Source organism: Cygnus olor, chromosome 2 (genome assembly GCF_009769625.2).
Source record: "Cygnus olor isolate bCygOlo1 chromosome 2, bCygOlo1.pri.v2, whole genome shotgun sequence".
Taxonomy (NCBI): Eukaryota; Metazoa; Chordata; class Aves; order Anseriformes; family Anatidae; genus Cygnus; species Cygnus olor.
The window spans coordinates 80,036,277-80,053,397 of NC_049170.1; the positions used below are offsets into that span (position 1 = coordinate 80,036,277).

The following is a 17,121-nucleotide window of genomic DNA, read 5'->3' on the forward strand; positions in this document are numbered from 1 at the left end:
CTGCGAAGAAAAATCTCATCTTTCATCTGAAAGAAGATTTAATGAACAGAAAAGCAGCTCAGTATCAGTCTCGCAGTTGTTTTTCAAACAGCCACCCAGAAACTGGAAGTAAACCCCTGAACCAACAAGCTTGTCCTTAGTGTGCATGGACAGTCCTGCAAAGGTCAGTGGGAGTTAAATACACAGACTGAAGGCAGGAGTAGAGCATCAAATTCTTGGAGTAGAGCATCACAATGTGCATGCACATTTAGGTACCAATGCACATAAAGGAAGAGCTTTTGGGAACACATTATGAGATTTAAAAATGTGTATTACCATGAGCATACAGTCCTCTTGAAGACAGCAGTTACGGAGAAAACTCAGCAACAACCAATTTCTTTTTGAAAATTGTGGCTTTGGTAGGAAAAGGTTCTTAAAGTACAAAAAAAATTGCACAGAGAAACACTAACATTGAGAATTACTGTAAAGTAGCAACCAACCTGATAAAAATGTACTTTCATATCTTCATTATTTCTGTACTTATTTTCACTTTTACAGGAAGACGCCAAGGAGAAGCCAGAGATCAAAAGAGTCAGCAAACCAGTTGCTATTCTATAAAAACAAAAGAACAATAAAATCCTCAGAAATGACACCAAAATTAACAAATCAGGACTTTTTCATAGACGTGTTCTTCACTAAGATAAAATAACTTGTTACAGTATCAAGACAGAATACATTAAAGGAATTTTAACATCCAGCTTTGGAAAAACAAAATTCAGAGTCATGTACTTTTTTTTTTTTAAAAAGCTTATCATCCACAAATACAGACTTACATTCTTTTTGGATAGTGGCAAAAATCACCATTTTGGCCACATACCTGCTTTGTTACCCATCATTTTTAGTTTTTCAATTACCACCATTTGTCTTTTGGCATCACCATGTAGAGGCTACTGACCAAAATGTCCATTTGTGATTGCTCCACTCATTGTGTTGTCTCAGGCATAACAAAAAAAGTACAAATAGCTCATATTCAATAAAATCGGTCTGCTTAATTGCATTACAATAGTAATTTTCAGGTAATGATCTAGCCAGAACAGTAACACAACTGCAGGCTATTCACTTACAGAATGAAGATTGGAAGGCACCTCTGGAGAGCAACTTAGTCTAACTCCCTACTCAAAGCAGTGCCAATTTCCACAGGCTGCTAAGGGCAATGTCCACTTGGGTGTTGAATAATTCCAACAACAAAACCTCTACAACCTGTCTGGGCAACCTGACCCAGTCTTTGACCATTTTAATCAGTGTAAAAAAAAAAAAGTTTCTTATGTTTAAATGGAATTTTGTGTACCTGGATTTGTGCCCATTTCTTGTCTTTTCACTGGATACCACTGAGAAGAATCTGAATCTGTCATCTTTACTCTTCTCCCCCATTCATGTATACACATACTTGGATAAGACCCTCCTGAGTCTTCTCCAGGATACCTGGTTTCAGCTACCAATCTCTCCTCATATGACAGATGTTCCAGCACTGGCTCTGCAATCCAGATGTGTTTCACCAGGACTGGGCAGAAAACAATAATCACCATCCCTGACCTGCTGGCAATGCTCGCCCTAAAGTAGCCCAGGGCACCATTGGCCTTCTTTGCTGCAAGGAGCACAGTGAGAGCTCATGGTCAACCCAGTTAGCCCTCAGCCTGCCTGATGCATAAGGTTATTACTCTTCAGGTGCAGGACTTTGCATTCCCCTTTCCTCAACTTCACAAGGGACGTGTCTGCTCATTTCTCCAGCCTACTGAGCTTACTTTGAATGGCAGCACATCCATCTGGTGAATCAACCACTTCTCGCAGTTTTGTATCACCTGCAAACTTGTTGAGGGTACATTTTATCCCATCAAACAGGTCAATAATGTAGATATCAAAACAGTACCGACTCCAGTACCAACCCCTAGTGTACACCACTACTGATTGGCCTCCACCTGGACTTTGTGTCACTGATTACAACCCTTTGAACCTGAAAGTTCAGCCAGTTTTCAGTCCGCCTCACTGTCCACTGACCTAGCCTGTATGTTATCAGTTTTTGTATGAGGACGTTATGGAAGACCATACTAAAAGGCTTGCTAAAATCAAAATAAACCGTATCCACTGCTCTCCCCTTGTTCAGTCAGCCAGTCATCTCATCTTTGAAGGCTGTCATGTTGGTCAAGCACAATTTCCCCTTCGTAAATTCATGTTGACCACTCCAAATCACCTTCTTTTCCTTCATATGTTTGGAAATGGTTTGTTTCCAGGATTAGTTGCTTCATTGCCTTTCCCAGTGATTGATGCAAGACTAACCAGCCTGTAGTTCCCTGGATCCTCCAAATAAAGTGTTCCCTAACCTGATCCTCTTCCACTAAAAGGAAGTTGTCCTTGATCCAGACTTTCCTGCAGGTCATGGGCCTGAAGGCTGTGGATCCTTAAGGTCAGTCTTACCAATAACGACAGAGGCAAGGAAGGCTTTAGTCTGTTCCAAGTCCTTTGCCACCAAGTCCCCTGTCCCAATGAACAGCGGAGTCCACATTTTCCCTAGTTTTCCTTCAGCTCCTGTACGGCATCCTAACCCATCCTGCACACTGAAACAATCATGTCTACGTTCCTCCTGGGTCATGCAACCCCGCATTCACCTCTTGTATGCTTCCTTTTTATGAAGGAGTTCAGTCAGGATCATACTGTGCAAGTTTTATTAATGTCCTGAAGAAGCGCTGGCCTGACCTATAGTGCCAGTGTTCAAGAACAGATTTAATAAATGCACCTATTTCTCACTGGCACTCTAATTTCATCCTGTGGTATCTTCTCTTCCAGTATCTCCTTATCTTCAATATCATGAAGTGTCACATAAACACATACTTTTAATTGCTGCTTCAAGGCTTTGCAATTTCAAAACCCCCTTGACAAGATTCAGACGCGTACAAGCTGTATTAGAGGTACAATGTTTCATTAGAGAAATAAATAGGAAGATGTACAGCCAGGGTAAGGTGAATGTAAAGAAGTGTCAGGGAGGAAGACTTGAAGGTAATTTAATTCCATTTTGATTTCTAAGCCATGCTAAGCTGTTATAAAGAATAAAAAAGCTCACAACCAGCAGAAATACATATCCGTATATACAGCCAAGAGGTGGTACTACAGCCATCACTAATCTGTCTTGAATATTTCTAATATGCCCAAGCACCAAAGGTTTTCGATGGATAGATTTAAATTACAGTGAAAAATATTGAGGCAGAACGTAAATAATTTTGAAAATATATGGGCTCTTTATTCTATCTGCAATCATATATTGCTGCCCTCAACCCATATTTTACTGAGGATCGGGCACCCTGACTCCCATGGGGCACAGTATCTTCTGTCAGACAGCAGAAGGAGCCCTTTCAGTCTAGGTCAATCCAAGTCTCTCTGCAGTAACTACAAGGATAACACAAGCCTAACTCCTTCAGGCCAACTAACTGGACTGCATCCAGATAAAAGAGAATGCCTCTATGATGAAAGAGTAGCACACAATAGGAGAGCTCTCGTGATCCTATTTGTTCTATTTCTCTGAATAACTCATTAGTTACAGAAAGTTATTCAAAGACAAAGTATTTAAAATCAGATGGAGAAATTCAGAAAGATGCTGTCAAAGTAAACTGCTTTTGAATAAATATTCGTGTTCACATGTCACTGCTATTTCCCATGTCTGTACCCCAGTGAAGCTCCTCCTTTAATGACAACTTTATTTTCATATACAATTTGCCAATTCTGGTATTGTGAAAAATGTTTCCCTCCACAAGAAATCACAGAATAATGCAAAAAGCAAATGGATTTGGCATTCTTTGAAGTACTGCAAGAGAATTAAAAGTCTCTTCTAATTGACATTAGTGACTAACCAACGTCTCTATAATCATATTACTTAAATTCTGAATTTCAATATCTGTCTCAGCCAGCTTTCAATAACACAACTCCTCACATATATCAAGTCGGTCTAAATTTTGAATATCAAAGAGGGAAATAAAACTCTTAAACAGCAAGACAAGATTCTTACACCAGAGGAATGTTCGGTTCTCTTCCTACAACAGGCATTAAAGGAAATACTGCCAGGAATGCACACAGAACAGTCCAGATCGATGTTGTTGTCTAAAAGAAACAAAAACAAATGGGATTTTTGGAGGCCATATGGACAGACAATCGTCACGTGGACAGACAAAAAACAAAAAATTCAGTGAACTACCAACAGCTACAAGCACCTCCCAACAGACAAAAACCCCACATACATATTAATAATAAGATTAACTGTAAAAGGCCACAAGGTCATTTGAATTACAGCGCTTTGATTTAATACAAAAAAGAAACTCATTTACACAGCTGTCAAAATCCTATCAAAGACAATGAGAATTAAAGCTAAGCTTTAATTTTTATTCTTAAAAGCGTTTTCTCAAAGCGTGGCCTTCATGCACATCGCAGTAACCAGAAAGCTGCTGAGTAACCTTATGGAAGACAGGAATGAAACCGTAATCTCATCAGAAGATTGCAGCAGCTAACTAATCGCCAGTCTCTAGCAATATGGTAACATTTTCCAGTCTTTGTATCTGAATGTCATTTTATTTACCTACCATAATCACCTAACTAGTTCCCTAAATTCTCTGCTATGAGGAAAAAGAAAACTCTCAGGTGTTTTATTTTCAATAGTCGGGAAGAGATACACCACTTAAAATTTTCAAGCTCATGTCAGATTCTAGTCCCTGAAAAGATATTTTCAGGGCTAGAAAGTGTCTTCTTTGTACACCCAATTTTAAGACGTGTTACTTGATTACTGAGATACAATAAAAGAAAGCGAAGAGAAGCCTACATCACAACAGTTCTTGCAAAGCAAGACTTAGCAATTTGGGTACAAATTTTTATTGCAATTAAAATGCTAATGCTACCCCAGACCTCTAGGTTTTAGGTATTCTGCAAGGTAAGAGAAGTTTCAACAAACTAATGGAACAACTGTCTCTTATATTAAAGATTGTGCCACTTCACACCCTTATCTACTGAAGCAGAGGAGTTTTTTTCCTGTGAAAAGCAGTAGAGGAAACTGCCTCTGAGGAACAATACACGCCATTTGACTGCAGACAATAAAGACATGACAAGCATTTTTCAGTTATTTCTTTTTTTTTTTTTTAATTAAAAAAATATATTTCTTAAATGGTGGCATTTTCACCAGTCATGTATGTCAATGCTTTTGTCACTACGACAATTTGATAAATGATGTGCACTTCATATGACTTTAAACCAATCATTCTTTTTGTCACTAACAACAGAAAACTGATAGCTAGCTCATAGCTATCCTGGAATGAGAACAGAAGCATGATACATGACAGTGACAGCCAGGATACTGGACTCCAGGAAAAAAACTAGAATTCTGTCAAGTTGTAATCTAGAAAGATTACAACTGTTCTTGCCTAAAATCACTGTAGACTAGAATGCATGACAGCTGTCAGTCAAAATGTCTGTCAAATCAGTTCTGATTCTTAACCAATCCTATTGCTTGTCTTGTATATGAGAATTCTACCCAAATCACATGAAATTCCCTTGCTTTGCTATGTGCTGCTGACAAAGATCAGAGTTAGAGCATAACTGAAAAAGAATCAGAAGCAGTGTTACAAAAGAGATGAATCCCAACATCCTAAGTTGCAATCATCTGCCAGTCATTTAAAATGTTTTTGTTGTTGTTGTTGTTAAGTAAAGCAAGAAAAGCCATACAGTACCTTTGCTTGAACCCACAGCTGTGTGATCACTGGCCAGCCAGCAAACACAAGAAGACCCACAGTGAGTGTAGAGCGGTAGAAAAAGCTGAAAACCTAATAAAGAAAATTCAATGTAAGATTGAAAACCAAGCACATTAATAAAACCTACAATTCCTCAAAGAGAGAAATGGCAGCAATGAGATACCCTGCTGATACACACAAATAAGATACTTACTAGTATTTCAATTCCCACTATAGAAATCAAGATGAATCCTAGAGACCGACTGATTGGAAGTGACCAGAGATTTGCAGCGAGGTTTTGAATAACATGAAATCTGTTCAAAATGATGGAACACAATAATCATTATTGTAACACAACAGAAATAATATAAAATTTTACTGCTTTGAAGGGCAGGGGTGAGGGGTCAGAGCACAAGAAATGACCAAGGTATTGCAGATCCTGTCTGCAGCTAGAAATTAAGATTGGGTGATGGCCTGAGGCTCCTTCTGCCCAGTTTTATTTCATATAAAGCCTACAATAAAACCCTTCAGTTTTTTCCCTCCCATTTCTGGCATATCTTCATGAGTATTTGGACAAGCTTCAGATTGCTTTTTATCCAAATTGACTCTGAGTTTATGAACATCTTTGGTTATGCTGTGTTTAATGTCCATCATAACTGATGAAACATTCACATGCTTCAGAGGGAAAAAAAAAACAGTTAGCTCTTCCAGTGTTTTATGAGGCAGCTCATTATCTAACTGCAGTTGGTCTCATTTTCCCTGAATAATACCTAGTTGGTATCTACAGAATTGCCAGCAGATTATGGAAGTAATAGAAAACAGAAAGGAAGAAGTCTTGTTGGACATCAGATATTTAGTCAAGTTAAAGCCAAGCAAGAACAGTTAACTTCAGTATCAGAGCACAATCCTCAATATGACTAGCACATCTTCTCCAAAAGCAGCTGGAGTTCAGCATACCTAACATTTCCAGGATCAGACCATTTCAGAATAACTTAAGAAAAGGAACAACCCGCTCCATTTTACCCATTTTTGGTCAAGATTTTAGCACCTGTTTGTTCCAAAGTACTGAAAACATCTCATCTTGGAATAACATGAATGTATTTTTGCTAAAAGAAAAGATATCTGCTAGAACTGGCAGCTGCATTAGCCTGTTTGGAAACTGTTCTATATGTCAAGTGAAATATAAACCAGAGTACTCTGGAATGTCTCAGAAAACATTTCAGCAAATTTAATTACAGTTGTATCTATTTTTCTCCCAAACTTACAGAAATAATTTAATTATCAACAAAAAGGACACATGAACCTGGTTTTAAAAAACATGATTTGTAAAACATATTCTTTACTCACTCTCTCATAACTGCATACCACACAGGTACTGGCAACAGACAGTATACGTAGTATGTCCAAGGACATGTTTGAATCAACAGGAAAAATGTTATCATCATCCCAACAAATGTAAAACCGTACAAGAGCACTGTAGATTCCTGAAAAACAAATGATTAGACAAACAACGCTAAAGCAGCAATGAAATGGTTTAAACTACAAGCTATTTTCCACTTGTGAGTTACACCCTAAAGCAAATGCTATGTTAGAACAGCCACTCGAGCTGCCTCGTGTCTATGAATACAACTCTGGATGCTGTTTCCAGCCCAATTAAAAGCTGCAGAAGGATTTGAAGATCTGCTTCTAAATATCGCTCTACGTAGGGTCCTGCAGTAAACTCTGCACAGGCAAAGTGCACTTGTACAATCTGGAAGCCTAATGCGTGCAATGCTATTTAAGTTCAACAGATGCTTGAAGTCCAGTGGAAGTCAGAGCACAAAGAGTCTTGGAAAAAAACAACTCTTAAATTTAGATTCTAAAAATAGACTCAAAGCATAACCTTTTGAATTCAAGTTCACAGCATTACGGTCACAGCATTTAATGAAAATTCCATTAGCACACGTTTCCTTCTCCTACTTGAGGCATTTATAAGAGAAACACATTAAAATACAAGACATCAACTCCTACTGAGATCAGCTCTTCAGGATTTAGTGGCAGCTACCGAAGGAGGTTTGCCACTAGCCTTCCACAGCTAAGTTCCCCTAAGTTACTCCCGATCCCCTGCAGTTTCCACTTTTGGGCATTAAGCTAAGCCAGCCCCAAATTCAATTTGCTGCTAACAAAGTGGAGATGAAAGCAAGGACGGTGGTGCAGGAGCTGCTCTGTGAACCAACCCAATTTTTCCTGGTGCAAAGGCTGATGCACCTGCTGAAGAAGCAGTGCAGGCTGATGGGGACTAATCAGCAGTTAGCAGCGGTCTCTCACTTGCACAAAGAAGAGCATTAAACAGTCAATCCATCCACCTTTTACTTGGTCATTGAACTACTTTTCCTTCCTTAGGAACATTCAGGTAGAGGAAGATTACATACAAGTTTTAAATGAACAATTTTATCTTTCGGTATTGCAATTTGAGGTTGTGAAGGCAGCTTTAGTAGCAGAGCAGTCCTCAGCACAATGGGTAGGTAATGACTGAAAAACCTGTTTTCTTTTATAACAGAAGTGCCAGTTTCTCTGAATGAGTTATTTAAAAGGATACACGACTATGCTAGATATGCTGAGAAGACAAGACACTAAATTAGCAGGTCACATCAATGGGTTAGCAGTTTTTGTTCTCCTCCCTGCTGTAATTGACATAAAACTGCCCTGATCTAAGCTGACAGCAAATGCAAGTTCTAAATGATTTTTAAAATACAATTTCTGCTAAGATACGCCATTAAAGGAAAAAAAAGTCGTACAGAAAGCTGACCTAATGCAATTTGGTTCCATTAGTTTTAAATTTTACATTTGCTGACACGTACACAAAATGAATATGTATAGATATGATATACACACAATGGAATTTATTGTCGAATGAGTAAACACACACAATCAACGTTTTATTCCACATCGAGATAAAGATTATACAATCCAATAGCTGGTCATGCATTGAAGATAGAAACTGATTTCACATTTTCTGTGAATGTTTAAAATTAGATTAAAAGGTTGGGCTTCTTTCTCAGTGAAACAACACCCCACTCTAAAAGAAAAAAAATGTTTTTTCATAAGCAGCATAAGAAGCCACAGACTTTTATAGATGACATATACAGGATATGCAGTTTCATTATTCAAAGGCTGCTACTGGATACACACGGCTGTGCTTTGCACAAAACTATTTGTCAATGGTAGATTAGTTTCTCAGCAATATTCTTTAAGTAGCTCTGATACTATCTATAAACCAAATAACTTCCACAGAAGAAGCGTCAGGCTCACACTGTGACTCCCTAAATATATATGAACACTAAAAAAAAAAAATCTACAGAAAAGGGCCTGTTATTAAAAACAATGAAAAGAAAAATTCTACACGCAACATATGGAACCTCTTTTTTCCCCACCAGTGTCACTGGCCTAAGTTTTGCATAACATTTTTGAGATTTTACCTGTTGAAAATAACAAATTATTTTAGAAGTGAAATTTGATGTTGACTAAAAATACTACATTTTTGCTTAAGCTTTTAACATGTCCGATATTCAGTCTAATTTTTGTAATTATTTTGTTCATATCTAACATAAGCATCTTGGACTATTTCTTCTAAATCATTTGATGAAAGAAAAACTAAGTAATGAAGCACATCGCTTATGAATATTTTCTGATTCAATTCTGTTTGATCATTTTCATTAAAAGCCAAGACTCTCTCAATTTCAGCCAGTTGTAAAAACACCAAGATAGCATGATGGGAATTTTCCCAGAATAATATACTGAAGGCAGTAAAGATGCTACAGGAATACTCATTACCAAATTAAACAATTTATTTTATTCTGAAACAAATTCTTAAGTCTGGGAGGGTTTGTTTGTTTGTTTGTTTCTCTCCGTAAAGCTTTAATCTTCCCCTGGTGAAATGCTAGCTTTTAGCCAGTTCACCTTTTTGAGGTCTCTCTCTTCTGATGAATGACTGAAACAAAAATGAATTTCCTAGGATTTTGGACTTTGTGAAAAATCGAGCCATTTTAACCTTGTTATAAAGAGCTTCCTCTTTGATATTTTCTTCTCTACTCTTGCAAATTGTAAAGGGCAAGAGTGCAAGCTGACCTGTGAAAACAAAGTTCACCTTTCAATTAAAACAGGTTATACATTTTAAAAATGCCATCATGGAATTGCAAGGCTTCTGAAGACTGATTACCCACCACTACTGAGGACAGGAACAAAAGAATCTACATGCAAATTTTTTTGTCCCTACAGTAGAAAGCAAAAATCAAAATGGAAGCCAAAAGTCTGTATTCTTCATTGTATAACAATGACTATTACTAGAGTGCTGACTTCATTACTATTAATGCTGAAAATTGACTTCTGGTTATAGATAGATTCTCTAATAGTTTTAAATTATTACATTTGCATTAGCATTTAGTAAAATGCACAACTGTAAGAAAGAAACTCAGAAAACACAGTATTGCATATTCTGACTTGTAATGCATTGGAATACTGATCTTAATTAATGGTCCAAACAATAACACCAGGCAGGATTACAGCAGCTGTTTCCATGTGTGGTCAAAAGAACTGAACAGTGGAATGCATGCAGTTTGATCTCCCGCACAAAGGCACCAGGCACACGTATAACACTGAAAACAGGGAGAAATCACTGCATATTTCTGACCTACCTTATTACTACTCTGGACAGTCTTAGTCAAATTGGTATGGGTCTTGACAATCACCAGAATCACGTAAGTCGTCCACCCCATGAAACCCATTGCGATACTTAGGCCCAGGAATAATCTGTCATAAGTATGGTAATACGACAGGCCTTCCAAAGCAAGCTTAATCAGGGTTTTGCACAGAGATACCTAGAGACAGACAAAACATACAAGTAACAGTTTGAAGTAACTTAAGCTCCATACCACAAATCAACCCAACCAACAACTGCAGCTCAGGCAGTTTTGCTGTTCCCGGCATGTGTCCTCTGTACAGCCAGGTATGGTGTTTTGGCCAACATCGACTACTGGAGTGTGCACTGCTTCAGACTCCTGTTGGACATAAAGTCAGCCATCTGTACGCAAGTTGATGGGGCCGGATGGGATCCACCCGAGGGTACTGAGCGAACTGGCAGAAGAGCTGGCCAAGCCACTTTCCATCATTTATCAGCAGTCCTGGCTATCAGGGGAGGTCCCAGTCAACTGGCGGCTAGCAAATGTGACACCCATCTACAAGAAGGGCTGGAGGGTTGACCCGGAAAACTATAGGCCTGTTAGTTTGACCTCAGTGCCAGGGAAGCTCATGGAGCAGATTATCTTGAGTGTCATCACGCGGCACTTGCAGGGCAATCAGGTGATCAAGCCCAGTCAGCATGGGTTTATGAAAGGCAGGTCCTGCTTGACGAACCTGATCTCCTTGTATGACAAAGTGACATGCTTAATGGATGAGGGAAAGGCTGTGGATGTGGTCTACCTTGACTTCAGTAAGGCTTTTGACACTGTTTCCCACAGCATTCTCCTCGAGAAACTGGCTGCTCTTGGCTTGGACTGGCGTACGCTTCGTTGGGTTAAAAACTGGCTGGATGGCCGGGCCCAGAGAGTCTTGGTGAATGGAGCCAAATCCAGTTGGAGGCCGGTCACTAGTGGAGTCCTCCAGGGCTCAGTACTGGGGCCAGTCCTCTTTAATATCTTTATCGATGATCTGGATGAGGGGATCGAGTGCACCCTCAGTAAGTTTGCAGACGACACCAAGTTAGGTGCGTGTGTCGATCTGCTCGAGGGAAGGAAGGCTCTGCAGGAGGATCTGGATAGGCTGGACCGATGGGCTGAGGCCAACTGTATGAGGTTCAACAAGGCCAAGTGCCGGGTCCTGCACCTGGGGCACAACAACCCCAAGCAGAGCTACAGGCTGGGAGATGAGTGGTTGGAAAGCTGCCTGGCCGAGAAGGACCTGGGAATACTGGTTGATAGTCGACTGAATATGAGCCAGCAGTGTGCTCAGGTGGCCAAGAAGGCCAACAGCATCCTGGCTTGCATAAGAAGCAGCGTGGCCAGCAGGGCTAGGGAAGTGATTGTGCCCCTGTACTCGGCTCTGGTGAGGCCGCACCTTGAGTACTGTGTTCAGTTTTGGGCCCCTCGCTATAAGAAGGACATGGAGGTGCTCGAGCGAGTCCAGAGAAGGGCAACAAAGCTGGTGAGGGGTCTGGAGAACAAGTCTTACAAGGAGCGGCTGAGGGAGCTGAGATTGTTCAGCCTGGAAAAGAGGAGGCTCAGGGGTGACCTCATCGCTCTCTATAGGTACCCTAAAGGAGGCTGTAGCGAGGTGGGGGTTGGTCTATTCTCCCATGTGCCTGGTGACAGGACGAGGGGGAATGGGCTAAAGTTGCACCAGGGGAGGTTTAGGTTGGATATTAGGAAGAACTTCTTTACTGAAAGGGTTGTTAGGCATTGGAATGGGCTGCCCAGGGAGGTGGTTGAGTCACCATCCCTGGAGGTCTTTAAAAGACGTTTAGATGTAGCCCTTAGTGATATGGTTTAGTGGAGGTCTTGTTAGTGTTAGGTCAGAGGTTGGACTGGGTGATCTTGGAGGTCTCTTCCAACCTAGACGATTCTGTGATTCTGTAAAGCACACCACTTGTTTGTCCCATCAGCATTTGACCTCTACAGGTGAACCCCTGAAAAAAAAAAACAGTCACGAGCTTCTAAGAGCACCACATTTAAATAGGAGGATGACTATGGATACAGATGATACTGGGCTGTACTAAGTTTAAGTACAAGTCGCTCTAGCTCAGTACCTCCTTCCCTTTAGTAACCACTGGGGAGACACCGTGATAAAGATGGTGGTATTCCCACTGTGAGTTGCATTCCTTACACACAGGTGTGCTGACCCCAGTGATTTTCCCAAAGATGGGAAACAACTGTGTAATTTATGGTCACAGAGGATTCTCTGATTGATGGAGAGATCTGTAAGGAAGGGTATAATAAGTTAAGCACACATAATGATGCTTCTTTATACGCCCAAGTATCCATTAAATCCTTTGTTATCATTATAACTGTCTCTATTAATTCGCCTGATATGGTTCTCAAGGCTAGGCACAGTAGTGGACATATCACATCCATCTCCCAGTAGAAACAATACTCTCTTCTCTTGGAGCACTTGATTTCCAGTTCCTGCTCAATTTGAGGAAATGTCAATCAATAATTTCCCATTACTCCCTATGACCCACAAAGTACTAGGAAATTTGAAAAAAGAAGTTCAGATCTGCCTTGATCAGATAAGAGGTCAAGTACAAGGATAAGGGCAATAATATTTAACATTTGTCTCGCTGTCAAAATCCTTTGAGAAGCAGTCTTACACATAAAACACTTGGAAGGGCACAAAGTTCCTCAAAATAAATGAATTAGAGTATGCTGATATCATCTGCTTGCTGTTATCAGTTAAAACAGGTGACAGATCCTATTAAACCAAAAAGTTGGGACAAAACTTCAATCAACAGAAAAAAGTGTATCAACTATTGAAGAGTCTGCCAAGGGGCAAACTCCCCCCAAAATCACACCATTCCTGAGAAAACAAATATCAATACATATTTGAAATGCAAAGAGTTGCAGGGTTTAGAATGCAAAAAAACTCCTAAATCCCAGCACAGAATGTACTGGTAATGCACAGAACTTTCTATCTTGCTATATAGGAAGCTGAGAATGGGCACAGGCACAGGAACAACCCTAATTTGTTAGTACTCAAAAGAGCGATCATGAACACATTGGGTACCTGAAGCAAACAAGGGGTAAAGTTCGTATATAAGAGGTCTTGAGTCCCTAGACCTCTAGGGCCTCTGAGCAACTCCAAGTTCAGATGAAAGAAAGCTGGAGAGGGACTCTCTCAGGGAGTGTAGCAATGGAACAGGGAGTAATGGCTTTGAACAAATGGAGGGGAGATTTAGATTAGATGTGATGTGAGGAAGAAATTCTTCATTCAGAGCACAAAGTGCACATGGGCACTGGGGCTGAAGATACACCTTGCTTCTGTTCTTTTCTGTAAAGAATAGAATGAAATTACACAAAAACCAGTGTTAAAAATAAACCCAGGGCACAGGATGGGACGTGGAGGGCAGTCCCTGTGGCCAAGGGGCAGCCTTTCTCTCTGGCAAGCCAAATGGCCTGGGGGAGCCAGCCCCAGAAAAGGGGCCCTCAACCCCCCCAATCCTCCTCCTTCTTCCACGTGAGGGCATCTTCCAGGCCGCTCCCAACGCAGCCACCTTTGGCCATGCATGGGCCACTCCACCACAGAGGCTTGCTGTGGCCATCACTGCCCCGCCTTTGCTCTGGGCCCTATAAAACAGGCCCCCTGCAGCTGGCCCACCACTCGCTGAGCATCTAGGCCCTCTGACTGCCAGCTTGTGCGGCAGGAAGAAGACTAGAAGAGCAAGGCGAGCGGCAGGCCTCCTTGGTGTGCGAGGACAGCCATGCAGTCCGGTGAAGCACCAAGAAGGAATGCACCTGACCAAAAAATGTGTCGTGGGCGGAGGGATAGCGCTGGCAGCACAAGAGACACCAGTGCCCAAGGGACCTCTGGCGTCCAGCCCACAGACAGATACAGGCGGTACCATTGGTACCGCAACGATGCGGGGAACAGGCTGGCCCCTCAAACACCCAGCAACAGGGGGCCTGGGCCTTACTATAGGCACAACAGTGGCGTGGGGCAAAGTCAGGAGCATCAGGCAGACAGCCGTGGGGAGCAGCGGCGTGCCCATAATCCGGAACACAGTGCGGGACCCAGGCATGGCTGTAAAATGGACGGCAGCGTCAAACCCATGCATGAAAATCAACCAGACAGTGGCATGGGACCTAGGGGTGGAACTGGACGACCCCCTGGTTCAGCACCCTGGCCTGAAAACATTCCGGACAGAAGGCATCCCATTTGGGCAGCCCCGGGCAAGGAGTGGCTTATCCTTCTGCCAAACGCCGTGGAGCCCATGGAGATGGATCCACCAGATGTGGAGGAACCAATGGAAGTGGATCCACCTCCACCAGATCAGACCTGCGACTATCCCGGCATGTCTTCGCTCTGTGCCATCAGAGCGCCCCAGCAGCGTCACTGGAGTGCCCGGCGAGCTCCCTACTCATCGCGCAGGCTCCATCCCAAGCATTAGCTTGGAGCCACCAAACACCATGGGCATCCTGCAAGCTTACCTGCAGGATGTCCTGGCAATAAAGAACTCTGTTGCCGATTCTCAGGGGTTGTGTGAGTGCTTCCTTCCCATCCCCCAGCCCTTGTGTGAGAGGTGGCATCCCTTCTGCACAGAGCCTCGAGGAAGAGCACAAGAGAGGACTCAGCTTCCTTTGGGCTGCTGCGCTGGGGTGACAGGAGGAGTCCCCGAGGGCCACCATGCGCCTCTAACATTTGTGAAAATAGACTGAGGGGTGAAAATAGTAGTGTGTAAGCGATTATAGGTGGCTAATTTCTTACATTAGGAGGGAGTTTCTATATCTGAGTAATTGGTAACGACAGACATGGAGAAGGCTGAGGTACTCAACAACTTCTTTGCCTCCATCTGCACTGGTAGACAGGCTTCCCAAGTCTTTCATTTCCCTGAACCCGTAGATGGAGGCTGGGGGATCAAAGTCCCACCCACTGTCAGTGAAGAGCAGGTTCGAGACCACCTGATGAATCTAAACAGGTACAAGTCTATGGGACCTGATGACATGAATCCCAGCGTCCTGAGGGAACTGGCTGATGGAGTTGCCAAGCCTCCCTCCATCAGAGTTGAAAAGTCCTGGCATTCGGGCAATGTCCCTGGTGAGTGGAAAAATGGAAACGTCATGCCCCTACTCTTCAACAATTAAAACAAAGAATTGAACAAAGAGCACTACTCTTCAACAATAAAACAATTAGGAGACATTTCTTCTCAGAAAAAGCAGTCAGGCATTGTAATGGATTGCCCAGGGAAGTGGTCAAGTCACTATCCCTGGGGGTGTTCAAGGAAAGGTTGGACGTGGTGCTTAGGGACATGGTTTAGTGGGTGACATTGGTGGTAGGGGGATGGTTGGACGAGATGATCTTGAAGGTCTTTTCCAACCTTAATTTTTCTATGATTCTGTTCTATGACCCAACACTCAAACTTGCAGATTTGACTACTGAAAATGATTAAAATACATCCTAGAAGTAAATCTGTAACAGACAAGTAGTATTTGGAAATAAAAAAGATCTGTTCCCACACCAAAATAGATCCCTTGATGTCAACTGAGCTATTTCCAATTTACAATGATGTAAGTGAAAAGGTATAAGCTATAAAATAGGTTTAGTTGTTCTGTGCATGAAACAGTAGTTTATAACCCTGAGAAACATATTAAGGAAAAAAAAAAAAGGAGCTGAACCTTAGCACATAACAGAATTATTCTTCCATGCATTTGCTAGGTTAAATGCAATCGTACAGATTCAACTTTTTCATGGGCTTTTTCACACAAAAGTCAGTAACTAACCAAAACCTGTTAAAATGAAAGTCTTCTTTGTATCATTTAGCTCTGCAAATTATTTCTGTGAATGTCAGAATACAAGCACTGGCAAACTGCAACCATCAAATACCCTGTCTCAGTGAGTAGCAGCAAATGCTTAGGAAGGTATTCAAGACTTGCGAAGCACATAATGATTCCACATATGGCTCTCAGTTTCTGACAAAGTGAAATGCAAAATTAAAAACATGAACAATTGGTTCAGGTAAGAGAAGTACAAAAGAAAGCAGGGTCTATGACAGAGCAAGTCACCATACTTTTTCATGCAACTAGCAGCCTAGGAAGGATGATTATGATCTGTATGCCTTAGTTTCTCTTTGAGTTTACCCTTTTTTACAGCGGAAAAGATAAACATACATTGTGTGCTGCTATACTGTGAAATGGTAGCAAAAAGTTTAATAACTATGAGAAAAAACTGAGTAAGTCAGTATTGTTCAATAGAGCTGATGTCATGAAATGCAAAACTTTGGAGACTTACAATGGGATTTTATTTGTGTTGGTAAGTGAGATGTGCATCAGAAACCAGAAAATATTTGTCCTTAAGTTAAACAAATCTAAATATATTTACATATAGCAGAAGTTCTCAAATTTTCTAGAAGATAGATAGCAAAGACGCACTTACTGCTTCATCGTACTTTTGCTGCTGAATATATAGTCTTGTTTTCTTTAAAAAGTTGATCTGTTCAGAATCAGAAAGTGGCCTGTACAACAAAATAAACAGATATTAACATTAATGCTTCTTTTCATGAACAGAGGAGGAGACAGAAAAACTTCACTTTGTAATCAAAAATGACTCTGGAATGAAACGAAACAAAACAAGTTTTCCAAATTTCATTAGGGGAACGCTCTATACCTCTATATTCACTTTCACATGTAAGTCAACTCTGCTG

General features: G+C 41.2%; 1 protein-coding gene and 1 pseudogene across 3 annotated transcripts in view; one reads left to right on the forward strand and one right to left on the reverse strand.

The window, feature by feature from the left end:
* The window catches only part of PIGN (phosphatidylinositol glycan anchor biosynthesis class N), a 111,165-nt gene that overhangs the window by 30,598 nt on the left and 63,446 nt on the right, over positions 1-17,121 (reverse strand). For all 3 annotated transcript variants that reach the window (XM_040547948.1, XM_040547950.1, XM_040547949.1), the window contains exons 13-19: positions 16,854-16,932; positions 10,412-10,594; positions 7,086-7,222; positions 5,953-6,052; positions 5,739-5,831; positions 4,034-4,125; positions 480-591 (exon numbers count right to left, since the gene is read on the reverse strand). In XM_040547948.1, coding sequence (XP_040403882.1) covers positions 480-591; positions 4,034-4,125; positions 5,739-5,831; positions 5,953-6,052; positions 7,086-7,222; positions 10,412-10,594; positions 16,854-16,932 — 796 coding nt within the window. The remainder of the gene's footprint in view (positions 1-479; positions 592-4,033; positions 4,126-5,738; positions 5,832-5,952; positions 6,053-7,085; positions 7,223-10,411; positions 10,595-16,853; positions 16,933-17,121) is intronic.
* On the forward strand, positions 12,527-12,672 carry LOC121066703 (annotated as a pseudogene).